We start from the raw sequence: 18,490 nt of genomic DNA, 5'->3' as shown, positions 1-18,490 counted from the left end.
CAAGTTATATTGGGTGACGGTGAGCATGTGCATGTGGTCATCCCTGAAACCAAACACGTGGGAAACCCGCTCTGATACCATGATAAAGTAATCTGGGGTTCACATCCAAAACCAATTAACAATAGATGGAGTGGCTCAAATCCTTATAAGCCCATAAGCAAAGTTATATGTGAGAGTTATATTTATACACATTCTCAACACAGATACTTATATTTTCTCTTATTTATATTTCATGTAAAGGTTTTATAACTTTGCTATCAATATTTTTTTCCACTACTTCCCTTGGGAATTTTATGTTTCCTGACCCTTGACTGAGATCATCATTTATAAGCTGGCCACAAGTCCAGTAGTTTGGATTACGTACATGATACAGCGCAAGAGAAAGACTGAAAAAATAAAAAATATAAAAATATTAAAAAAATAAAAATTAATATTAACCTAGTAAAACTTAAAATATTCTTACAGCAACAAGGTAAAATATGATGAAATTATTGTCGAGCTACCCAAGGCATATCAATTGATTAATGGACAAATCTTAGCTTCCAGTAAGCTTGGTTCAGGTACTATGTTTAATAATGTACAAGAGCTAATTGCTTTGAAAAGGTTTGGGGCTACATGTAGACCATGCAGAGCTCCTTCTATCATTGAGGTTAATTGGATCCCTCCTATAATGGGTTGGGTGAAAATTAATACAGATGGCTCTTGGAGGAGTGCCTCAGGTCAGGCTGACTATGGTGGTGTGTTTTGGGATTTCAAAGGTACATTTCTTGGTGGCTTTTGTTCTAATCTTGACATTCCAAGTTTAGTGGCAGTTGAGATCATGGCAGTTATTAAAGCAATTGAGCTAGCTTGGATTCGAGATTGGAAACATGTGTGGTTGGAGGTTGACTCAACTCTAGTTCTTCATTTTCTTAAATCACCCAATTTGGTGCCTTGGCAAATTCTAGTGAAATGGGATAATTGTTTACACTGCATCTCTCAAATGCAATTTCGATGCTCTCATATATTTCGGGAAGGGATTCCCTGTTGTAGATGCTCTTGCATACTTTGGTCTCACTTCAGAAACTATGATTTGGTGGGACTCGCCCCCGGATTTTGTTGCATCTTTTTGCAATAGAGATTTTATGGGGCTTTCTAATTTTCGCTTTCGGTAGTTTTTGCTTGGTTGTTTGGTCAAATGTCTTTCGACTTTCTTATTGGAGGGGTTAGGTTCATGTCCTCCCCCGCCCCCAACTATCTAGTTAGTCTTTTCTTTACTTTCCACTATCTAGTTAGTCTTTTCTTTACTTTGCACTGTCTAGTTAGTCTTTACTTTCCACTATCTAGTTAGTCTTTTCTTTTCTTTCTTCTTTTTTTAATAAATTTGGGGGGAATTTCCTCTCTCATTAAAAAAAAAATATATTCTTACAGCAACTCTAGGAGAAATTTTGCTAGGATCTTAGCAAGATGGTACCTGTGTTTGGAATATCTTCTATATATAGGGTTATTAGAACAACTGAATTGAATAGAGGAATATACTAAACAGCTTTAAGGCCTCAAATATGTTGCTGAAGAACCCTTCTCATCAACTTAAGGTTGCTCTGTCAATCTTTTTCTTTCTTTCTTCTTCACTTTATTTGGCCACACCAGAAAACAAAACCATTATTCGAGTTAATGTGGGGATTATTCTTGACGACTATAAACATTCACTGACTGGAAAGATTTGGTTGAGTTCCATAAAAATGGCCCTCACCGACTTCTATGCTTCTCATGCTCTTCACAACACTAAACTGCTTTTGAACATCAGGAACTCAAAAGGCAATGTTGTTCGTGCAGCTAACGCAGGTTTTCTTGACTATTTTCATAAGTAATTACCTTAGATGTACTCTAGTTAATTAGCATCTCTGCATCTGTGATGAAAGTCTCTAATTAATTAATTTCCATCTGCAACATTCTCATTTTCATTTAATTAAGAATCACGATTTTATCTTTTCTCCGAGGCACAGCTCAACATCTCATGAAACATGAACAAGTGCAATCGATTATCGGACCAGTCACGTCAATGGAGACAAACTTCGTTATTAACCTCGGGGATCAAACCCATGTGCCCATATTATCATTTTCTGCAACAAGCCCTTCTCTTACTTCACTTCGGAGTTCCTACTTTTTCCAATTTGCGCAAAATGACACATCTCAAGTAGAAGCTATTAGTGCTGTTGTTAAGGCTTTTGGATGGAGAGAAGTTGTGCCCATCTACTTAGACACTTCATACGGCGAGGGAATCATCCCGGCTTTAACTAATGCCTTACAAGAGGTAGGTGCCTTTATCCCCTATAGGAGTGCCATTTCTCCATTCGCATCCGATGATCAAATTAAGGAAGAGCTTCACACATTGATGACAATGCAAACTAGAGTGTTCATTGTCCACATGACCACCAATGATTTACTATGCACTAAACTGTTTACCAAGGCAAACGAGATTGGAATGATGAAGGAAGGATATGTTTGGTTAACAGCTAACGGGATAGCTAATAGTTTACAGTTGTTAAATTCTTCAGTCATCCATTCCATGCATGGAGTGTTAGGTGTGGAAACTCATGTCCAACAAACCCCAGAGCTTGAAGGCTTGAAGATAAGATGGAAAAAACAGTTCCAAAAAGACAATCCAACGATCATCTTTGGTGTTGAATTGGATGTTTTTGGTCTGTGGGCTTATGATGCTGCTTTTGCACTGGCTATGGCAATTGAGAAAGTATATGGACTAACTGCTTCCCACAACAACACAGATTATAAAAGTTTTCATGTCTCTCAATATGGTCCCAAACTTCGCAAAGCCCTATCAACTACAAGATTTCAAGGCATGGCTGGAGATTTCAGGCTTGTTGATGGACAGCTTCAATCATCAAAGTTTCAAATAATTAATGTAAATGGTGGAGGATCAAGAACAATAGGATTTTGGTCACCGGAATATGGATTATGGAACCGAGTGTACCCAGCAAATTCTAAGCCAAATCTGGGACCTGTTATATGGCCAGGAGATTCTACCTCGGTTCCAAAGGGATGGGAGATCCCAACAAATGGGAAGACGTTGAAAATAGGAGTTCCTAAGAAGTATGGCTATCTTGAGTTCGTTAAGGTCACGAAAGATCCAAGGACTAACATAACAGATGTCACTGGGTTCTGTATTGATGTCTTTAAGGCAGTTGTGGAAATATTACCATATGCTCTTCCTTATGAGTTCATTCCTTTTACAAAGCAAGATGGCACGAGCGCTGGCAGTTATAATGATCTGTGCTATGAAGTATATCGTGGGGTACGTAAATCCTAATCTTTAATAACTCATGATTTATATATCACACACGCACACATGTACAAAGAGGTTCTATAGTAGATTCCCTACTTTCCCTCAATTTCCATCAAATTTGAAATATGGGGACTCTCGTAATTCTTCCATGCAGTTCACTTATTTGAAATGATAACAGTCCAGTTCCCTTTACTCGAGTCTTGCCAAATTTCTTTTTTTTTATTTCTTTTTTTTTTAAAAGCCTAGCCAAGTGAGAAACTGTTTAGCCATTTGATTATTTTTTTTTTTCGTTTTAATTTTATTTGATGGACTTTTTTTATTTTTTATTTTTTTTCTTCCTTTTTTTTAAAAGTGGATCAAAGAATTTCACTCCTACCCCCATGGTGACTCGAACCCATGACTTCATCATTAGGTAGTGGGTGCTCTAACCACTAAGCTAATACCACTTCGTCATTATTTGATAGACTTTGTTTGTTGGCACAACTTAGATGACCACGTACATTATTATCAATTTAGAAGCTAATTTTTTTTTTTTTGTGTAGAGATACTTCTTGCACGTGAACCTCCTTACAAACAGTGACTAGTTTAGACGACTCTACTGGACATCTGGCCGGTAGCCACAATCCCAAAACCACGACTAGCCTTTCAGTGACCTTACAACGTTGTAATTATTAGCCATGGGACTGAATTTTTTGTTAACAGAGTCACTTTCAATAGTCTCTGCTAACCGTGGCTAATAAAGCATATAGCCAAATGTTTAATGGGAGAGACTATAGGTTAGATTTCTAGCTAGTAGCCGCGACCAACTTTTCATAATTCCTTTTTTTTTTTTAAGAAGTCCAGTCATCAAGAGTATGCGCTAATACTCTAGCCATTTTTTAAAATCTAAATTGTATATGCAAATTAAAGAACTATTGATATTTAGGGCTAGAGACCAAAGTTCCAATGAGCATCTCCTTCATACCCAAACAAATTCAATATTGAATATTAATTAATGTCTATTCAATTGCCATACAGAACCTTGATGCAGTGGTCGGAGATATCACAATCCTAGCAAATAGGTCACTCTATGTGGACTATACAATGCCATACACAGAAGCAGGTCTAGTCATGGTAGTGCCTGTTGTAGACATGACCAGCAAAAGTTCCTGGGATTTCTTGAAGCCTTGGAAATGGGACCTTTGGCTAACAACTTCTTGTTTCTTCCTTTTTATCGGTTTTGTGGTTTGGGTCCTCGAACATCGAATTAATAAACATTTTCGGGGCCCTCTCGCACATCAAATTGGCCACGGCCTATGGTTCTCCTTTTCAACCATGGTTTTTGCGCAAAGTAAATTTCCATGATCTGTTTTAAAAGTAAATCAATCTACATTTTGAAATATTTCTACAAGCTCGTACTAACTCATACTAAATTTTAAATTAATATTTGCTTGTTTTAATTCACAGCAACAAGAGTTATTAGCAATCTGGCTAGATTCGTGATGACTATATGGATATTTGTTGTGCTAGTATTGACGATAAATTACACGGCCATCCTAACGTCAATCTATACAGTCCAACAACTCCAGCCAACAGTTACAGATTTAAAGGATCTATTAAGCAAGGGGGACAACGTTGGCTGCAAGCCAAATGCTTACACTTGCGACATCTTGAAACAATTTGGTTTTAATGATGCCAATCTTAAGGTGTTTAGTACTATGGAAGAACTTGATGAAGCACTTTCGAAAGGGACTGCAAAAGGTGGTATTGCTGCTGCTATTGATGAAACCCCATATATGAAGCTTTTCCTTGCAAAGTATTGCAACAAATATACCATGATTGGACCCGTATTTAAAACAGATGGTTTTGCCTTTGTAAGATCTCTCTCCTTATGCTTACATGTTCTCATGTTATGATCCCTCGATTTTAAGAATTCGTTGACACGTATGAAAATCTTTGATCAATACTTTGTTGTTTTTTTTCAGGTCTTTCCAAAACGTTCCCCTCTTCTGCCTGATGTTTCACAGGCAATCCTGAATGTGACTGGAGGAGAGAAGATAATGAACATCGAACATGAATGGTTCAAGAAAGAAAGCAATTGTCAAGATTTGAGTGTCCCAAAAGTTTCTAGCAGCAGTCTTGGTGCTGATAGCTTTTGGGTCCTTTTCCTCATTGCCGGAGTAGTTTCTTTGTTCGCTCTCATAGTATTTGTAGTTTTGTTCGCTTACAAGTACAGGGACATATGGAATTCAGAAGCCTCTATAAGGAGTTCGATTGGGGCCATGTTAAAAATTTTCAATGAAAAAGACCCCAGCTATCACACATTTAACAGTGATCAAAGGCCAGAAGCAGCAGAAACTTCAGTCTACAATAATTCGAACCACACAGATGAGCATTCTTTATTTTCTGGAGAGCAGCAAGTACTCTCAATTGAAGGGTCTCAAAAAGCAGGTCCCGCAACCGAGGTTCGTTTCGCAACTGAAATTGAAATGACGACTCCTTCTACAGCTCACTAGGGCTTGGCAGTAATTAAGGAAATAAGAAGACATGCGTACAACCAGAACCAATTTTGTCATTTGGCGCTGATATCTGAAAGAAGGCGCTGATGTCATTTCGTAGCTACTTACACCAACATCAGTATCCTAGGAATATATGTAGTTTGGTATTTTTGAACTGCTGCTTGCTAGACTGCCATTGGCCTAATGATGATCGAAGTGCACTCCAAATCCGCTTAGAACATCATATAATTTTCTTTCCTTTTTTTCGTCAAATTATATTTCTTGATCTTGATTTTTTTTCTGATTGATGTTGCTAATCTTATTTGCATATATATAATCAAACATTCACATCTCTATGCTGAATTCACATGGACATTACAAGTCAACTTTCAGAGTAGTATAAAAAAAATTTGATAACGTAATAGCACAAGAATAATAATATTACATAACATGCATTCATCAGTACTACAAAAAAATTGATTAAGTTTAATTAAAACCAAATTTCTTTTATCTTTACCAGGAACGAAAGTTTTATTAATAGAGCCAAAAAAAGACATTATTACCACCTCTTATGGGCGCGGCACCTAATTGATTTCGCGCATTGGGTACTAGTGTTAGGAATGAAAAGGGTACTATTGGGTAGTATTGTAATTTGCTATTGTTGCCTATAAGTGGGCTGTTTTTCTTTCTGTTTAGAATAAAAAGTTAGTAACAATGTAGTCTACAATTTCTCTCCGTTTTTCTTTTTGTTTTTCTTCTCCTTGTTTCTTTGCGTTTTGTTTTCAATAAAATTTTGTTATATGGAGGACAACACACCTCCAAGTTTTTTTTTTTTGTTTCATAGCCCGTAAGTCCACACACTTAGTGGTAGGAAAAACACTAAACAACAGCAATCAACCTTATGTCACCAAAAGAGTCACCCCTAAGCAGTACAGTGCAGGAATAATGCAGACAGATGAATGAATCTATAATCATCAAGATCATATATCAGAATAACACGTCCTTATACCACCAAATGACAATTGAAGAATTTGCAAGTCAAGGCTATCCATATATAGAAACTCATGCATAGCAGCTGTTTGACAAAATGCACAAACAAGGAATAGGACTCCAGGATAATGAACTAGATTAGCAAGCTCCAAAATCCATAACCATATTATAGAGATTAGTGACGCATACCAGATGCTCGATGAAATGCTCCATAACAAGATGAGAAAATCATAGTAAAGCATAGTGCACACCAGGTATTCGACAATATGCTCACTGAGATGAGAGAGTAAATCTGTGTTACCGAGTGATAACCAAAGCAACCTTGATTCAACCGAATGATGAAGGCAACAACCCAGTGCTCGATGAGTGGAGCAATTATGAAACCCTTGACAGAGCAAATTGGAGCAAATCACAACAACCGAAACACATCGAAATCATAGATAAACGGATGATGAGATCATGCTCAAGCTTTGAGTGAGAATCCATGGCCAAGGCTTCAAGATTCATGTGAAAATGAATTTTGGGGGATAGGGTTTGAAATTGGGAATACATCGAATTGAAATCTAATGAAGATGATAAAAGCGGAAGCTAGAGCCTAGAGATAGAACGAAAGCAAATACAAGCATGAAATAGTCCACAGGATCAAGAGCCATAGCTCTGATACCATGATAACATTCATGATTTATTGAAAACGAAATGCAAAGAAACAAGGAGAAGAAAAACAAAAAGAAAAACAGAGAGAAATTGTAGACTACATTGTTACTGACTTTTTATTCTAAACAGAAAGAAAAACAACCCATTTATAGGCAACAATAGCAAATTACAATACTACCCAATACTACCCTTTTCATTCCTAACAATTAGAGCATATTCACAAAAATTTGCAGAATCTAGAACTGGAGATTAAAGATTGAACTTAGCATCCGATGGTTCCTGAGTCGCTTCAAGTTTCCATAGATGTACCTACATGTGCCAGAAAGAGCATAATTAGGTATAATGAGCCACGCTCATTGTACCGCCAGAGGTACCAACTCCCACCAAAGGAGTGACCTGCGAAGGCACGGCCAGGTGGGCTACCGCTCGAGCCCTGGATCGCCCCCAGATCACCGCTGACGCGCCGCCACGCGCCGCGTCAAGATAGCATCAGAAGCTCCAGACGCTGGGAATCGAAGCACATCAGTCCCACATCGAAAACAAGAAGAAGATCAACATTCTCCTCACCTATAAAAGGTTCTCTCCTCTCTCCTCATTAATTACGCATTTACTACTCATTTATTGTTATGCTGCCCATATACAGTGACTGACTTAGGCATCAGAGAAGTGAAGACCGCCCAACGCGGTATCCCTCTGACGCCCTGGCTCTCGTGTTGCAGCAAGCGGAAGTCATCAAATCCTCGGAGTAGCGGTCCGCCCACCGGACCCGCGTTAAACGAAGAATCAGCTACCGCCGGACTTTGACATTAACATTGGCGCCGTCTGTGGGAAATCTTGAACACAAGATCATCCCGCCACAATCATCATGACTAAAGGTAGCGAGGGAAACGCTGAAGAGCAGGCAGATCAGTCCGCCATTCCCCAACCCACCAACCCAGCGGTAGGCATCAACCGCGCGTTATTTACCACCCCGGTAAACCCCGGCGGTGAGACAAACCCAAGTAGCAGCCGCCCGCCAGGCCAAGACCTCGCCTCTCTATATGAGCTGGCACTGGCGGACCTTCACAAAGCAAACAGAGAGCGTGAACAAGAACGTAAAGAAAAGGCCGAGGCCCAAAAGAAAGTGGCGCTTTGACGAGCTAAAAAGAACGCTGGAGGCAACCGCCAACCCGACACGAAGTGAGCAGTCACGGAGCACCAGGCACAGCAGACCTAGTACCGGCGCATTGGTACTAGCACCAGTCGTGCATATGCAGGTCCCACTGCGCCCACCAGAGCTAGCGGGAATCGGACCGCCCCCTGTGCCCCATCTAATGTTGGAACAGGAGGCAGAGTCATCACTGCACACCCACTGCTCGAGACCTAGGGCAAGAACCCAGGGAAACCCACCCGCTCCCAGGCGGGGATCAGTTCAGCGGGATACCCGGCTAGGTCTCGCCGGCGATGCAACAGCTCATATACTGGAAAGGATGCAGCAGTTGAAGCAAAGATTAATCCGAGCGGAGTCAGGCACCCCAGCGCCAATCTCAAATCCACTTTTTGTGTCCAGGCCAGGACCATTTACTGCTGCGATTCTGCTGGCTGTCAGACCGGCATACGCAAAGACTCTAAAAATCTCACATTACAGCGGTAAGACTAACCCCTTCGTCCATATGGACACCTTCAAGAAGGTTACCAACAACAAGGGATTCGACGACGCCACCCTGTGCCACTTGTTCAGTGAAACGCTGGACAATGAGGCAATGAATTGGTTCTTCGAAAGCCCGCCGGGATCCATTGACTCATTCCAGGCATTGTCACACGCTTTCCTTTCTCGGTTCATCCTACTGTCCGCCGGGCACCACAATACAAGCCAACTGTTCAACGTCAAGCAGGGTACGGAGGAAACACTGAAGGCATTCGTCACAAGGTGGCGGGCGGCAGCATCTCAATGCCGTGATCTTGATAAAACAATGGCTTCAGCGGCTTTTAAGCAGGGACTCCTCAAAGGGCCATTCCTCTATCACCTCAACTACAATCATCCAAATGCGGTATACGACCACCTCATGAGTGAGGCGGTCATTTATGCCCAAGCAGAATTCATCACATATGGAGAAACCCCACCACCACCAGCAGCACTAGCAAAGTCGACACAACCCTCCTCCAGTCAGCAGGGGACCGCTAACAAAACCTCCAACACACCGCCAACTGACAAAAAGAGGGAGTGGCAGCAAGGCCAGTACCAGAACAAGAGGCAGAAGGACCAGCACTATAAGGGAAACCGCCCATCTCATGGGGAAAACCGCAACTAACATACGGAGTCTTCCCAGCGGTATGCAGTATTTACAGTCCTCACGGCCTCGTATGAAGAAATATACAATCATTGCAAGGATCAAATCCCACCGCCGCCCCCGGGAAGATACCCAAAAATAGGAAAGCCAAGAAACACCGGCATGTGGTGCAAATACCACGAGGACAGCAGTCACAATACTAACAGCTGCAACCCTCTCAAAACGGCCATTGAGACCTTGTACCGTGATGGCAAGATGGAGCAATTCAAGGTGCGTCAACCACCACCTGTGATCGCTGACATTGAACCCTTGGGCCGCATCAACACCATTGACGGGGGTGCTCCAATCACCAACATGTCCTATAGGGCAAGAAAGCGTTATGCATGAGCTAATCACCCAAAGGAAGTCTGCAACATCCGCTACGAAAGATCCGCCAAACTCCCAAAGTCTGGTTGGGAGCCTATTACCTTCTCAGAGGAGGAGGAACGTGGAGTACATCTGCCCCATGACGATCCTTTCTTGATCGACGCCATTCTCGACAAAATGTCAGTGGGAAGAATCCTAGTTGATAGTGGATCCGCTGTCAACGTTATATTCAGTGGTTGTTACAACGACCTTAAGCGGAACAGAAAGTTACTCCAAGATCATAAACCACTGCTTAGCTTCTCTGGTGACGTCACGCAACCGCTGGGTTCTGACTATATGCGGCTAGTTATCGGTACTAGTCCATGTATGGAGGAGATACATACGGAGTTCATAATTGTCGATTGTTTCAGTTCATATAACGCCATCATTGGCCGGCCAGCACTCAACAAACTCAAGTGCATTATCGCCGGATACATGCTGCTCATGAAGTTCCCCACACCCAACGGCATAGGCTGTGTCAGGGGAAGTCAACAGTTGGCACGCGAGTGTTATTCAACTACTATAGCACAATCAACCTGCCGCCATGAGATCCTAGCGGTAGGCAGTCAGGCACCGCCACCAAATATTTTTGAGGACCCCAGGGATGACGAAAAGAAGTAAGTAAGGAAGGAGCCGGTCAACCCGGAAACATCATTAAGGGTCGTCAGCATCTCTGACGAGCACCCTGAGAGGACAGTCCGCATAGGCGCTCAATTAGACCCAGAGCTGGCGGCGGAGCTCACTCAGTTCCTACGTGACAACGCTACGGTCTTTGCCTGGTCATATGCAGACATGCCAGGTATCTCCCCTAAAATCATCACACACAAGTTGAGCATCAAACCATCCTTCTACCCTATCAAGCAGAAGCGCAGAGCCTTCGACGAAGAGAAGTACCGTGCTATAGGAGAAGAGGTTGCCAAGCTGCAGGGCATTAGATTCATCCTCCAGGTCATCTATCCCCAGTGGATTTCCAACCTGGTTATGGTCAAAAAGGCTAGCGGCAAGTGGAGGATGTGCGTCGACTTCAAAAATCTTAACAAGGCGTGCCCAAAAGATAGTTTCCTACTACCCCGCATCGATCAACTGGTCAATGCAACCGCTGGACACGAGCTCCTCAACATGATGGATGCTTTCTCCGGCTATAATTAGATCAGGATGCATCCCGACGACCAGGAGTGCACCACCTTCACCACCGACAAAGGCCTGTATTGTTACAATGTGATGCCTTTCGGTTTGAAGAACGCAGGGGCAACTTATCAGCGACTGATGAACGCCATGTTCGCGGAACATCTGGGCAAGATAATCGAGGCCTACGTAGACGACATGTTGGTCAAGAGCGTAAAAGCCAGCGGACATGTGGCAAACCTCAAAATCATAATAACCATTCTCTTGGCCTATGGTATGCTCCTTAACCCAGAAAAGTGCTTCTTTGGCGTCACCGCCAGCAAATTTCTGGGTTACATTGTCAGTGAATGGGGCATCGAGGCTAACCCTGACAAGGTGCAGGCCATCCTCGACTTGAAGGACCCAGAGTGGAAGGTGCACGTCCAAAGCCTCCAGGGCAAGCTCACCGCCCTGTCTCGATTCATCTCCAGGCTGACCGACAGGTGCGCCCCATTTTTCAAAGTCCTTAAAATAACCCACAAGAAAGTCATCGATTGGAATCCAGAGTGCCAGGCGGGGTTCCAAGGCCTGAAGGAATACCTGGCGGCAGTTCCACTCCTTTCCATTCCTGTGCAAGGAGAAACATTATACATTTACCTAGCGGTATCACAATCAGCGGTGAGTTGCGCCATCGTCCGGTTGAAAGGCCAAGACGAGCTCCGGGTGTTCTATGCCAGCAGGGGCATGAACGGAGTAGAAACACTGTATCCTCCCCTGGAGTAGCTTGCTCTCGCACTCATCGTTGCCGCCAGAAGCCTCCGCCAGTACTTCCAAGCCCACACAATCCATGTGCTAACCAATCAACCACTGAGACAAGTAATGCAAAACCCTGAACATTCGGGGCGCCTCAGCAAGTATGCCATTGAGCTCAGCGAGTTTGACATCGATTACAAACCAAGAGCCTCCATGAAGGGCCAGGCGGTGGCAGACTTCATTGCTGAGCTCACCGAGCGTCAGCTCGAATCCAAGATCGATGTACAGCCCGGAACGGAAATAGTGACCGCCGAGGAGCCTGCTCCCCAACAATCGGACTGGAACCTACACGTGGACGGTTCCGCTAGTGCCAAGGCCAGTGGCGCCGGAATCATCTTAACAGGACCAGGGGACTCAGCCTCAAGTACGCGTTGAAATTCAACTTCAAAGCTTCTAACAACATGGCGGAATATGAAGCACTCATTGCCGGCCTACTCCTCGCCATTGATTCAGGGGCCGACAGTGTCAACATCTTCAGCGACTCTCAGTTGGTCATTAACCAGGTCAACGACAGTTTTCAGGCTAAGGACCAGCAGTTAGCGGCATACTTAGGGTACGCCAAGACACTGCTAAAAAAATTCAAGTTCCACACCATCACACAGATCCCCAGGGAAAGGAACGCCAAGGCTGATTCACTGGCAAGACTAGCAACTGCCCAGCCACACCAGAGTCCAGCGGACACAAGGGTAGAGTGTCTGGACAAGCCAAGTATCACAAAAACCCTGGCGGAGATCTTCAACATTGAGGCCAATCCTAGCTGGATGGATGAAATTATTATGTACAAGCGCAACGGGACATTGCCAGAAGACAAGGTCAAAGCGTGACAGCTCCAGCGGAGACCAACCCGCTACAACATGCAGAGCGGTAAACTTTACCGCCAGGGATTCACTCACCTCAACCTCCGATGTCTAATCCCAGAGGAGGGAAAGGTAGTGCTGGAAACAATACATGGCGGAGAATGCGGAAACCATTCAGGCGCCAGATCCTTGGCTAATCGCACAATGCGACAAGGCTACTTTTGGCCTACGCTTGGTGATGACGCCCGGCGGATATCAAAATCTTGTCACAAATGCCAACAATATACTAATCTTCCACATGCCCCGGCGGAACCTCTGTCGGTTATCGTCGGTCCCTGGATTCACTCAACGTGGGGCCTAGACTTGATGGGAAAATTCCAAACCGCCAAAGGTCAGTTCAAATACATCATTGTCGCCATCGACTACAACAGCAAATGGATAGAGGCGGAGCCCCTGACGGCAATAACTACCGCCAAGGTAATTCACTTCCTCTGGAAGAACATCTATTGTCGCTACGGTGTCCCGCATACAATAAAAAGGAACTCATCTCTTTCACCGCCAACCTGGGCACCAAGATGCATTTTGCATCAGTCGCTCACCCCCAAACCAACGGCCAGGTCAAAGATGCAAACAAGATAATCAAGAAGCTGTTACAGAAGAAGCTCGATAAGGCCAAGGGTTTGTGGACGGAGAAGCTCCTGGAAGTTCTATGGGCCATCAGAACAACCCCAACTTCTGCCACTGGTGAAACCCCCTTTTGTATGATGTTCAGAACTGAGGCCGTCCTACCTATCGAGGTAACCCAACCAACCGCTAGGGTCGAAGGCTACTGTCCCGACACCAACAGCGATGGCGTCAACCTTGACAAGGATCTCGTAGAGGAAAAGCGAGACGCAGCCCATTTGCACAACCTTCAGAACAAGCAACGGGTCTCGCGTTTCTACAACGCCAGGGTCAGAGCCCGCAACCTCCAACTGGGGGACTGGGTAATGAAAGAAGTCATACCACCACCAACAAAACTCAGCCCAACTTGGGGGAAGGTCCATACAAAATTGTAGAAGTCGTTAGCCCAGGCACCTTCTACTTAATGGACAAGGATGGCATCACTAGGACCCACCCTTGGAATACCGAGCACCTTCGGTATTATTACAAATAGTCATGCCGCTACCCAAGAGCATCTTGACTTAGCTAAATTTTTGTTCAATATTTAGCTAAGGGAAGCTACCCAACGGGTACAACCTCGCTTTTGTAAAACGCTGATCAGTCAGCTATCAATGAAACGAGGAATTATTCAAACCATTGTTACCAAGTCTAGCGCTGGGGGCAACTGGCAACGCCAGTCAGCGGACCACGTCCGCTACATTGTGCACTTGGACCAATTTTAATTCCTTTAATGTTTCATTCGTGGCCACAAGCAAAATTGTCAAAACTCTAGCGGAACAGACATCATAGAAAAACAAAAAAACAAATTCTGAAATTTCATTAACTTTAGGGCTATTCATTACATCAGTTAAATACGCCTTAGCGGCTACAAAATGGGCACTTCCGTCTTCAGGGGTTGGCAACGTTGGCTTGGATGCCTTCGGCATTTCCACCTTCAGCGTTCGGCGGCGGTTGTTGGCGGCTTGTCTGGTCAGATCCGTTGGCAGTAGGACTGGGGGTCTCTATGGTAGCATCCGCCCGGGTATGGCCCGCCAAAAACCCAGCACGGGATGCCTCCGACTGGGTAGGGGTCCGCTGAGAGTCATCCGCCGGACAAGCGCCACCTCCCCCGCTACTCGAGCGGGTACCATCAACCTGAGAGGGGCCATCACCCTGTGCCGACGGAGCTTCCCTGGCTGGCGGCACGACAGGCATGGACGCCTTCACCCAGTCAATGGCGCCCTTCTGCTGCAGCATTTCCACATTGGCCAGAGCACCGGCCTTCGCTGCTTCGGTCAGCGCCTTCTTGTACTCCGCCGACTGCTTGTATGACTCAACAGCGGCGGCTGCAGCGCGGCTCCCATCAGCCTCCAGGCGAGCGACTTCACCCTCTAGCCGTTTAACCTCGTCTTGTCTAGCAGCGGACTCCCGCTGAAGGATTTCAACCTTCTTATCCTTCGCGGCCAACCGGTCTTGCAGCAGGGACATATCTTGCTCCAATTTGGAGAATTGATCGTTTCGCTCCGGGTCCCGCTCAATGGCGACGACCAACTTGCCGCGGGCATTTGCTGCATCATAATTGGCCTTGGTCAGGCGTCGCTCCACGTCCGCCAACCTGCCCTGGGCCTCCCTCAACTCCCTTTGGAGGCCTGCCACCTCCTCCCTTAGCTCCCGCTCAACCCGGCGTTGTTTCGACGCCGCCACAAACATCTCGTGCAGGCCGAAGGAAATGTGCCCAAATGCCATGCTGAAGGGAGATTGGTTAACGGCGGTCGACCGTACAATTCCCTCCAGGCCGCCGAACCCCAGCCGCTCGCAGAGGTGATAGAGAAACTCCCGCTCACCGTCATTGAGGAACTCGGCGTAAGCGGCAAATGAGTCTAGCTCGCTCGAGGCCGCCTCTCTCGCCACGTCAGCTGGAACCTCGGTCGGACCCTGCTTTGTTTTCTTCTGCTGGCGGGCCCCAGTAGTCTCCACGGCATCCTCCTCTTCCCCGCCGGAGTCTGGTTGGCGGCGTTTTCGCTGAAGCACCCGCGTGCTTCTAGCGAGGGCAGACCTCGAACCCCCGTCGGCGGCTCCAACCCCGCTATAGTGACACCCTTCGCTGGCAGCACTGCTTTCTTCTGCACCCCGACCGTATGGCAGGAGCTCTCTCTTTCCGCGGTGCCGCCTCGCTTACCGCGCCGGTCCCCTCCTGAACGGCAGGCAGCCCGTCACCGCCAAGATGGGAGTGGTGCGGCATGGATAGCACCACTGGAACCTCAGACGGGCTTAGTGCCAGCGTCTCCGGGTTCACCACCGTTTTCTGATCCGCCAGCCCAGAGGCGTACATGGATTCCAGGAAGTTGTCAATTTCAGCACGGTCCATGGCTTTCGCGAAGGCGTCACGGCTCGCTTTGTTCCCCGACGGAGTTTCTACAAAAAAACAACAAAACGGTCAGCATGGAACAATCTCACCAAAGGTGTGGTATAGCGGAGAGTACTTACCAACGGCACGAGTCAGCTGTTGATCGACCAACAACTCCCAGCCCGTAAGAAGATGAAAGTCCAGCAAGTTGCGATTCCGCCAGCAACCTCTGATGCGCTCCACGCGGCACTCTTCTTCGCGAGTCAGGTTGTACCGCAACCCCGCTGCACAAAATGTCATTGTCAGTACAGAGTACAAGGCTGTAAAAAAAAATATATATATATATATATGTATATATATAAATAAATAATCCCCGCCAGACATGTTCAGCGGAGACCGACAGACAACCTCGGATAGGCTGAAACTCCGACTTAATCCTAAACGTCGTCTCCCCCTCATTGGACCCCGCCTGGTATTCCCACCCCGTCGTGGCAACACAGAAGGTCCCCCGCCAATACGACATTGAATCCCTCAGGTTCTCGATCAGCTTGGGCGCTCCTTGGCGACGACTGAGGTATACTTGCCCTCTGCAACCCTGGCACTTCACATACACCAGTTCATAGAAGTGTAGTACCTCCGCCACGGTCGGTTTTTCGCAACCGGACAACTGCCACAACGAGTTCAGCGCCAGCATCAACCGCCACATGTTGGGGCAGACCTGCCCAAAGGCAATGCCAAACTCGCACAGCAAGATCTGAAGATTGGGCACCAGCGGGAATGTCACTCCCTGGCGGAATATTGCCTCGTGCACGGCGGCAACCCCGCTGGAAGAATGGAGGCCTTCTCCTCCACCGTTGGCGGGAGTAACTTCACCACGCCGGGCAACCGAAACATCCGCTGCAGCCGGTTGACCGCAACAACAGTCATCCTGCCTCCCGCCTCGTTGACGGGGGTGCCGTCCTGGAGGACCCACGCCGACTCGGAATCCTCCCCCGCTACATCTCCCACGTCAGCAGAGCCACTGGAGGCACTATTGCTTGCTAACAGCTCATCCCGCATTTGTTAGGCAGCGGCGGCCTCCCCGGCCCTAGAACTTTCTGGACGCGGATCACGACCCATAGCTACGTCCCAGGGTATGGTTTGTAGAGGCTCAACCTCTAGCGGTTCTGGCAGTGAGGTTCCTGCACGGGCAGACGGACGCAACGAGTCAATAAAAATTCTATCCGCCACGCCGATTAACACTTCAGATTCGGAATCCTCACTGCTTGAAATCTCTATAACATCGGCCATCCCAAAACCCTAAAACCCAAATCAGTTAGCTCACACAAGATCTAACCTATCCCTATATCAGTTAGTACCCAAGAACATCAAGAACAGTTACCCAGAAAATACCAGAACAAGAACAAACACTCAAACCCAGATTCGACCATCCAGCAAATCCATAAAAGCCCTAATTCTGTCAAACACAGCAACCCATCCCCAAACTCACTCACACCCTCACAGCACGTCAACAAAGAACATATCACACAAAAGTACCCAAAACCCAAAAACTCGCTATGACAGACATCCAATGAAACAGGGATAAAAATCAGAGTACCAACCTCAGCGATGGAGTCTCTGGTGAGTGTGAGCACTTGTCTTCGGGGCCGGAGATTGTAGTTTCTCCAGGTATGATAACTCAGCGATATCGCCTCAACCTTCTTCTCCAATCTTAGACACACAGAGCTTGAAGACGACGAGTACAGTTCAAGGTTTTGAGCAAAGTATCAAATCTTTGCTAACTTCCCCCCCTTTTATGTCAACGTCAAACAGTTCTACGCCGTCCATTGTAAAACGACATCACATACCACCCGTACACGTGTCCCACGATTCCACTAACTCTCCGGATTAATCGAGGCGTCACCTCGATTACGAGATCCATCATTAGTTCGCATTAATGGGGAGGAGACTGCTAGGCGGAGGAGACACGCCTCCTCACGCTAACCCTCTAGGGGTTCGCCACGTGTCAACCACCATCAGACGAAGCGTCTAATGGAAGCCACCACTTTTGGGAAGAAGGCGCCAATCGTTGGCGGTATCCGTTGAGGAAACCCGCTAGCGGCACTTCTCCCTTGTCACCTTCCAAGTGTCGAAGTCTGCAGAGCGAAACCCCGCTAGCGGAACTTCTCACTTGTCACTTTCCAAGTGTGGAAGTCTGCTGATCGAAACCCTGCTAGCGGAACTTCTCACTTGTCACTTTCCTAGTGTGGAAGTCTGCTGAACGCAAACCCGCTAGCGGAACTTCTCACTTGTCACTTTCCAAGTGTCGAAGTCCGCTGAGCGAAACCCCGCTAGCGGAACTTCTCACTTGTCACTTTCCAAGTGTGGAAGTCCGCTGAGCGCAAACCCGCTAGCGGAACTTCTTGTCACTTTCCAAGTGTGGAAGTCTGCTGATCGAAACCCTGCTAGCGGAACTTCTCACTTGTCACTTTCCTAGTGTGGAAGTCTGCTGAACGCAAACCCGCTAGCGGAACTTCTCACTTGTCACTTTCCAAGTGTCGAAGTCCGCTGAGCGAAACCCCGCTAGCGGAACTTCTCACTTGTCACTTTCCAAGTGTGGAAGTCCGCTGAGCGCAAACCCGCTAGCGGAACTTCTTGTCACTTTCCAAGTGTCGAAGTCCGCTGAGCGAAACCCCGCTAGCAGAACTTCTCACTTGTCACCTTCCAAG

General features: G+C 46.2%; 1 protein-coding gene across 1 annotated transcript; it reads left to right on the top strand.

Moving 5' to 3' along the window:
- The first annotated feature begins 1,541 nt into the window (after positions 1-1,541).
- Positions 1,542-5,778, top strand: LOC112166146 (glutamate receptor 2.7). The gene is made up of 5 exons (XM_024302923.1): positions 1,542-1,824; positions 1,986-3,292; positions 4,301-4,613; positions 4,730-5,136; positions 5,248-5,778. Exons 1-5 carry the CDS (start codon positions 1,542-1,544, stop codon positions 5,776-5,778), a joined length of 2,841 nt encoding a protein of 946 aa, XP_024158691.1.
- Positions 5,779-18,490: the final 12,712 nt, after the last annotated feature.

Source organism: Rosa chinensis, chromosome 1 (assembly GCF_002994745.2).
Source record: "Rosa chinensis cultivar Old Blush chromosome 1, RchiOBHm-V2, whole genome shotgun sequence".
NCBI lineage: Eukaryota > Viridiplantae > Streptophyta > Magnoliopsida > Rosales > Rosaceae > Rosa > Rosa chinensis.
The sequence above is the reverse complement of the archived record's forward strand: the minus strand, read 5'-3'. Positions and strand labels throughout refer to the sequence as shown.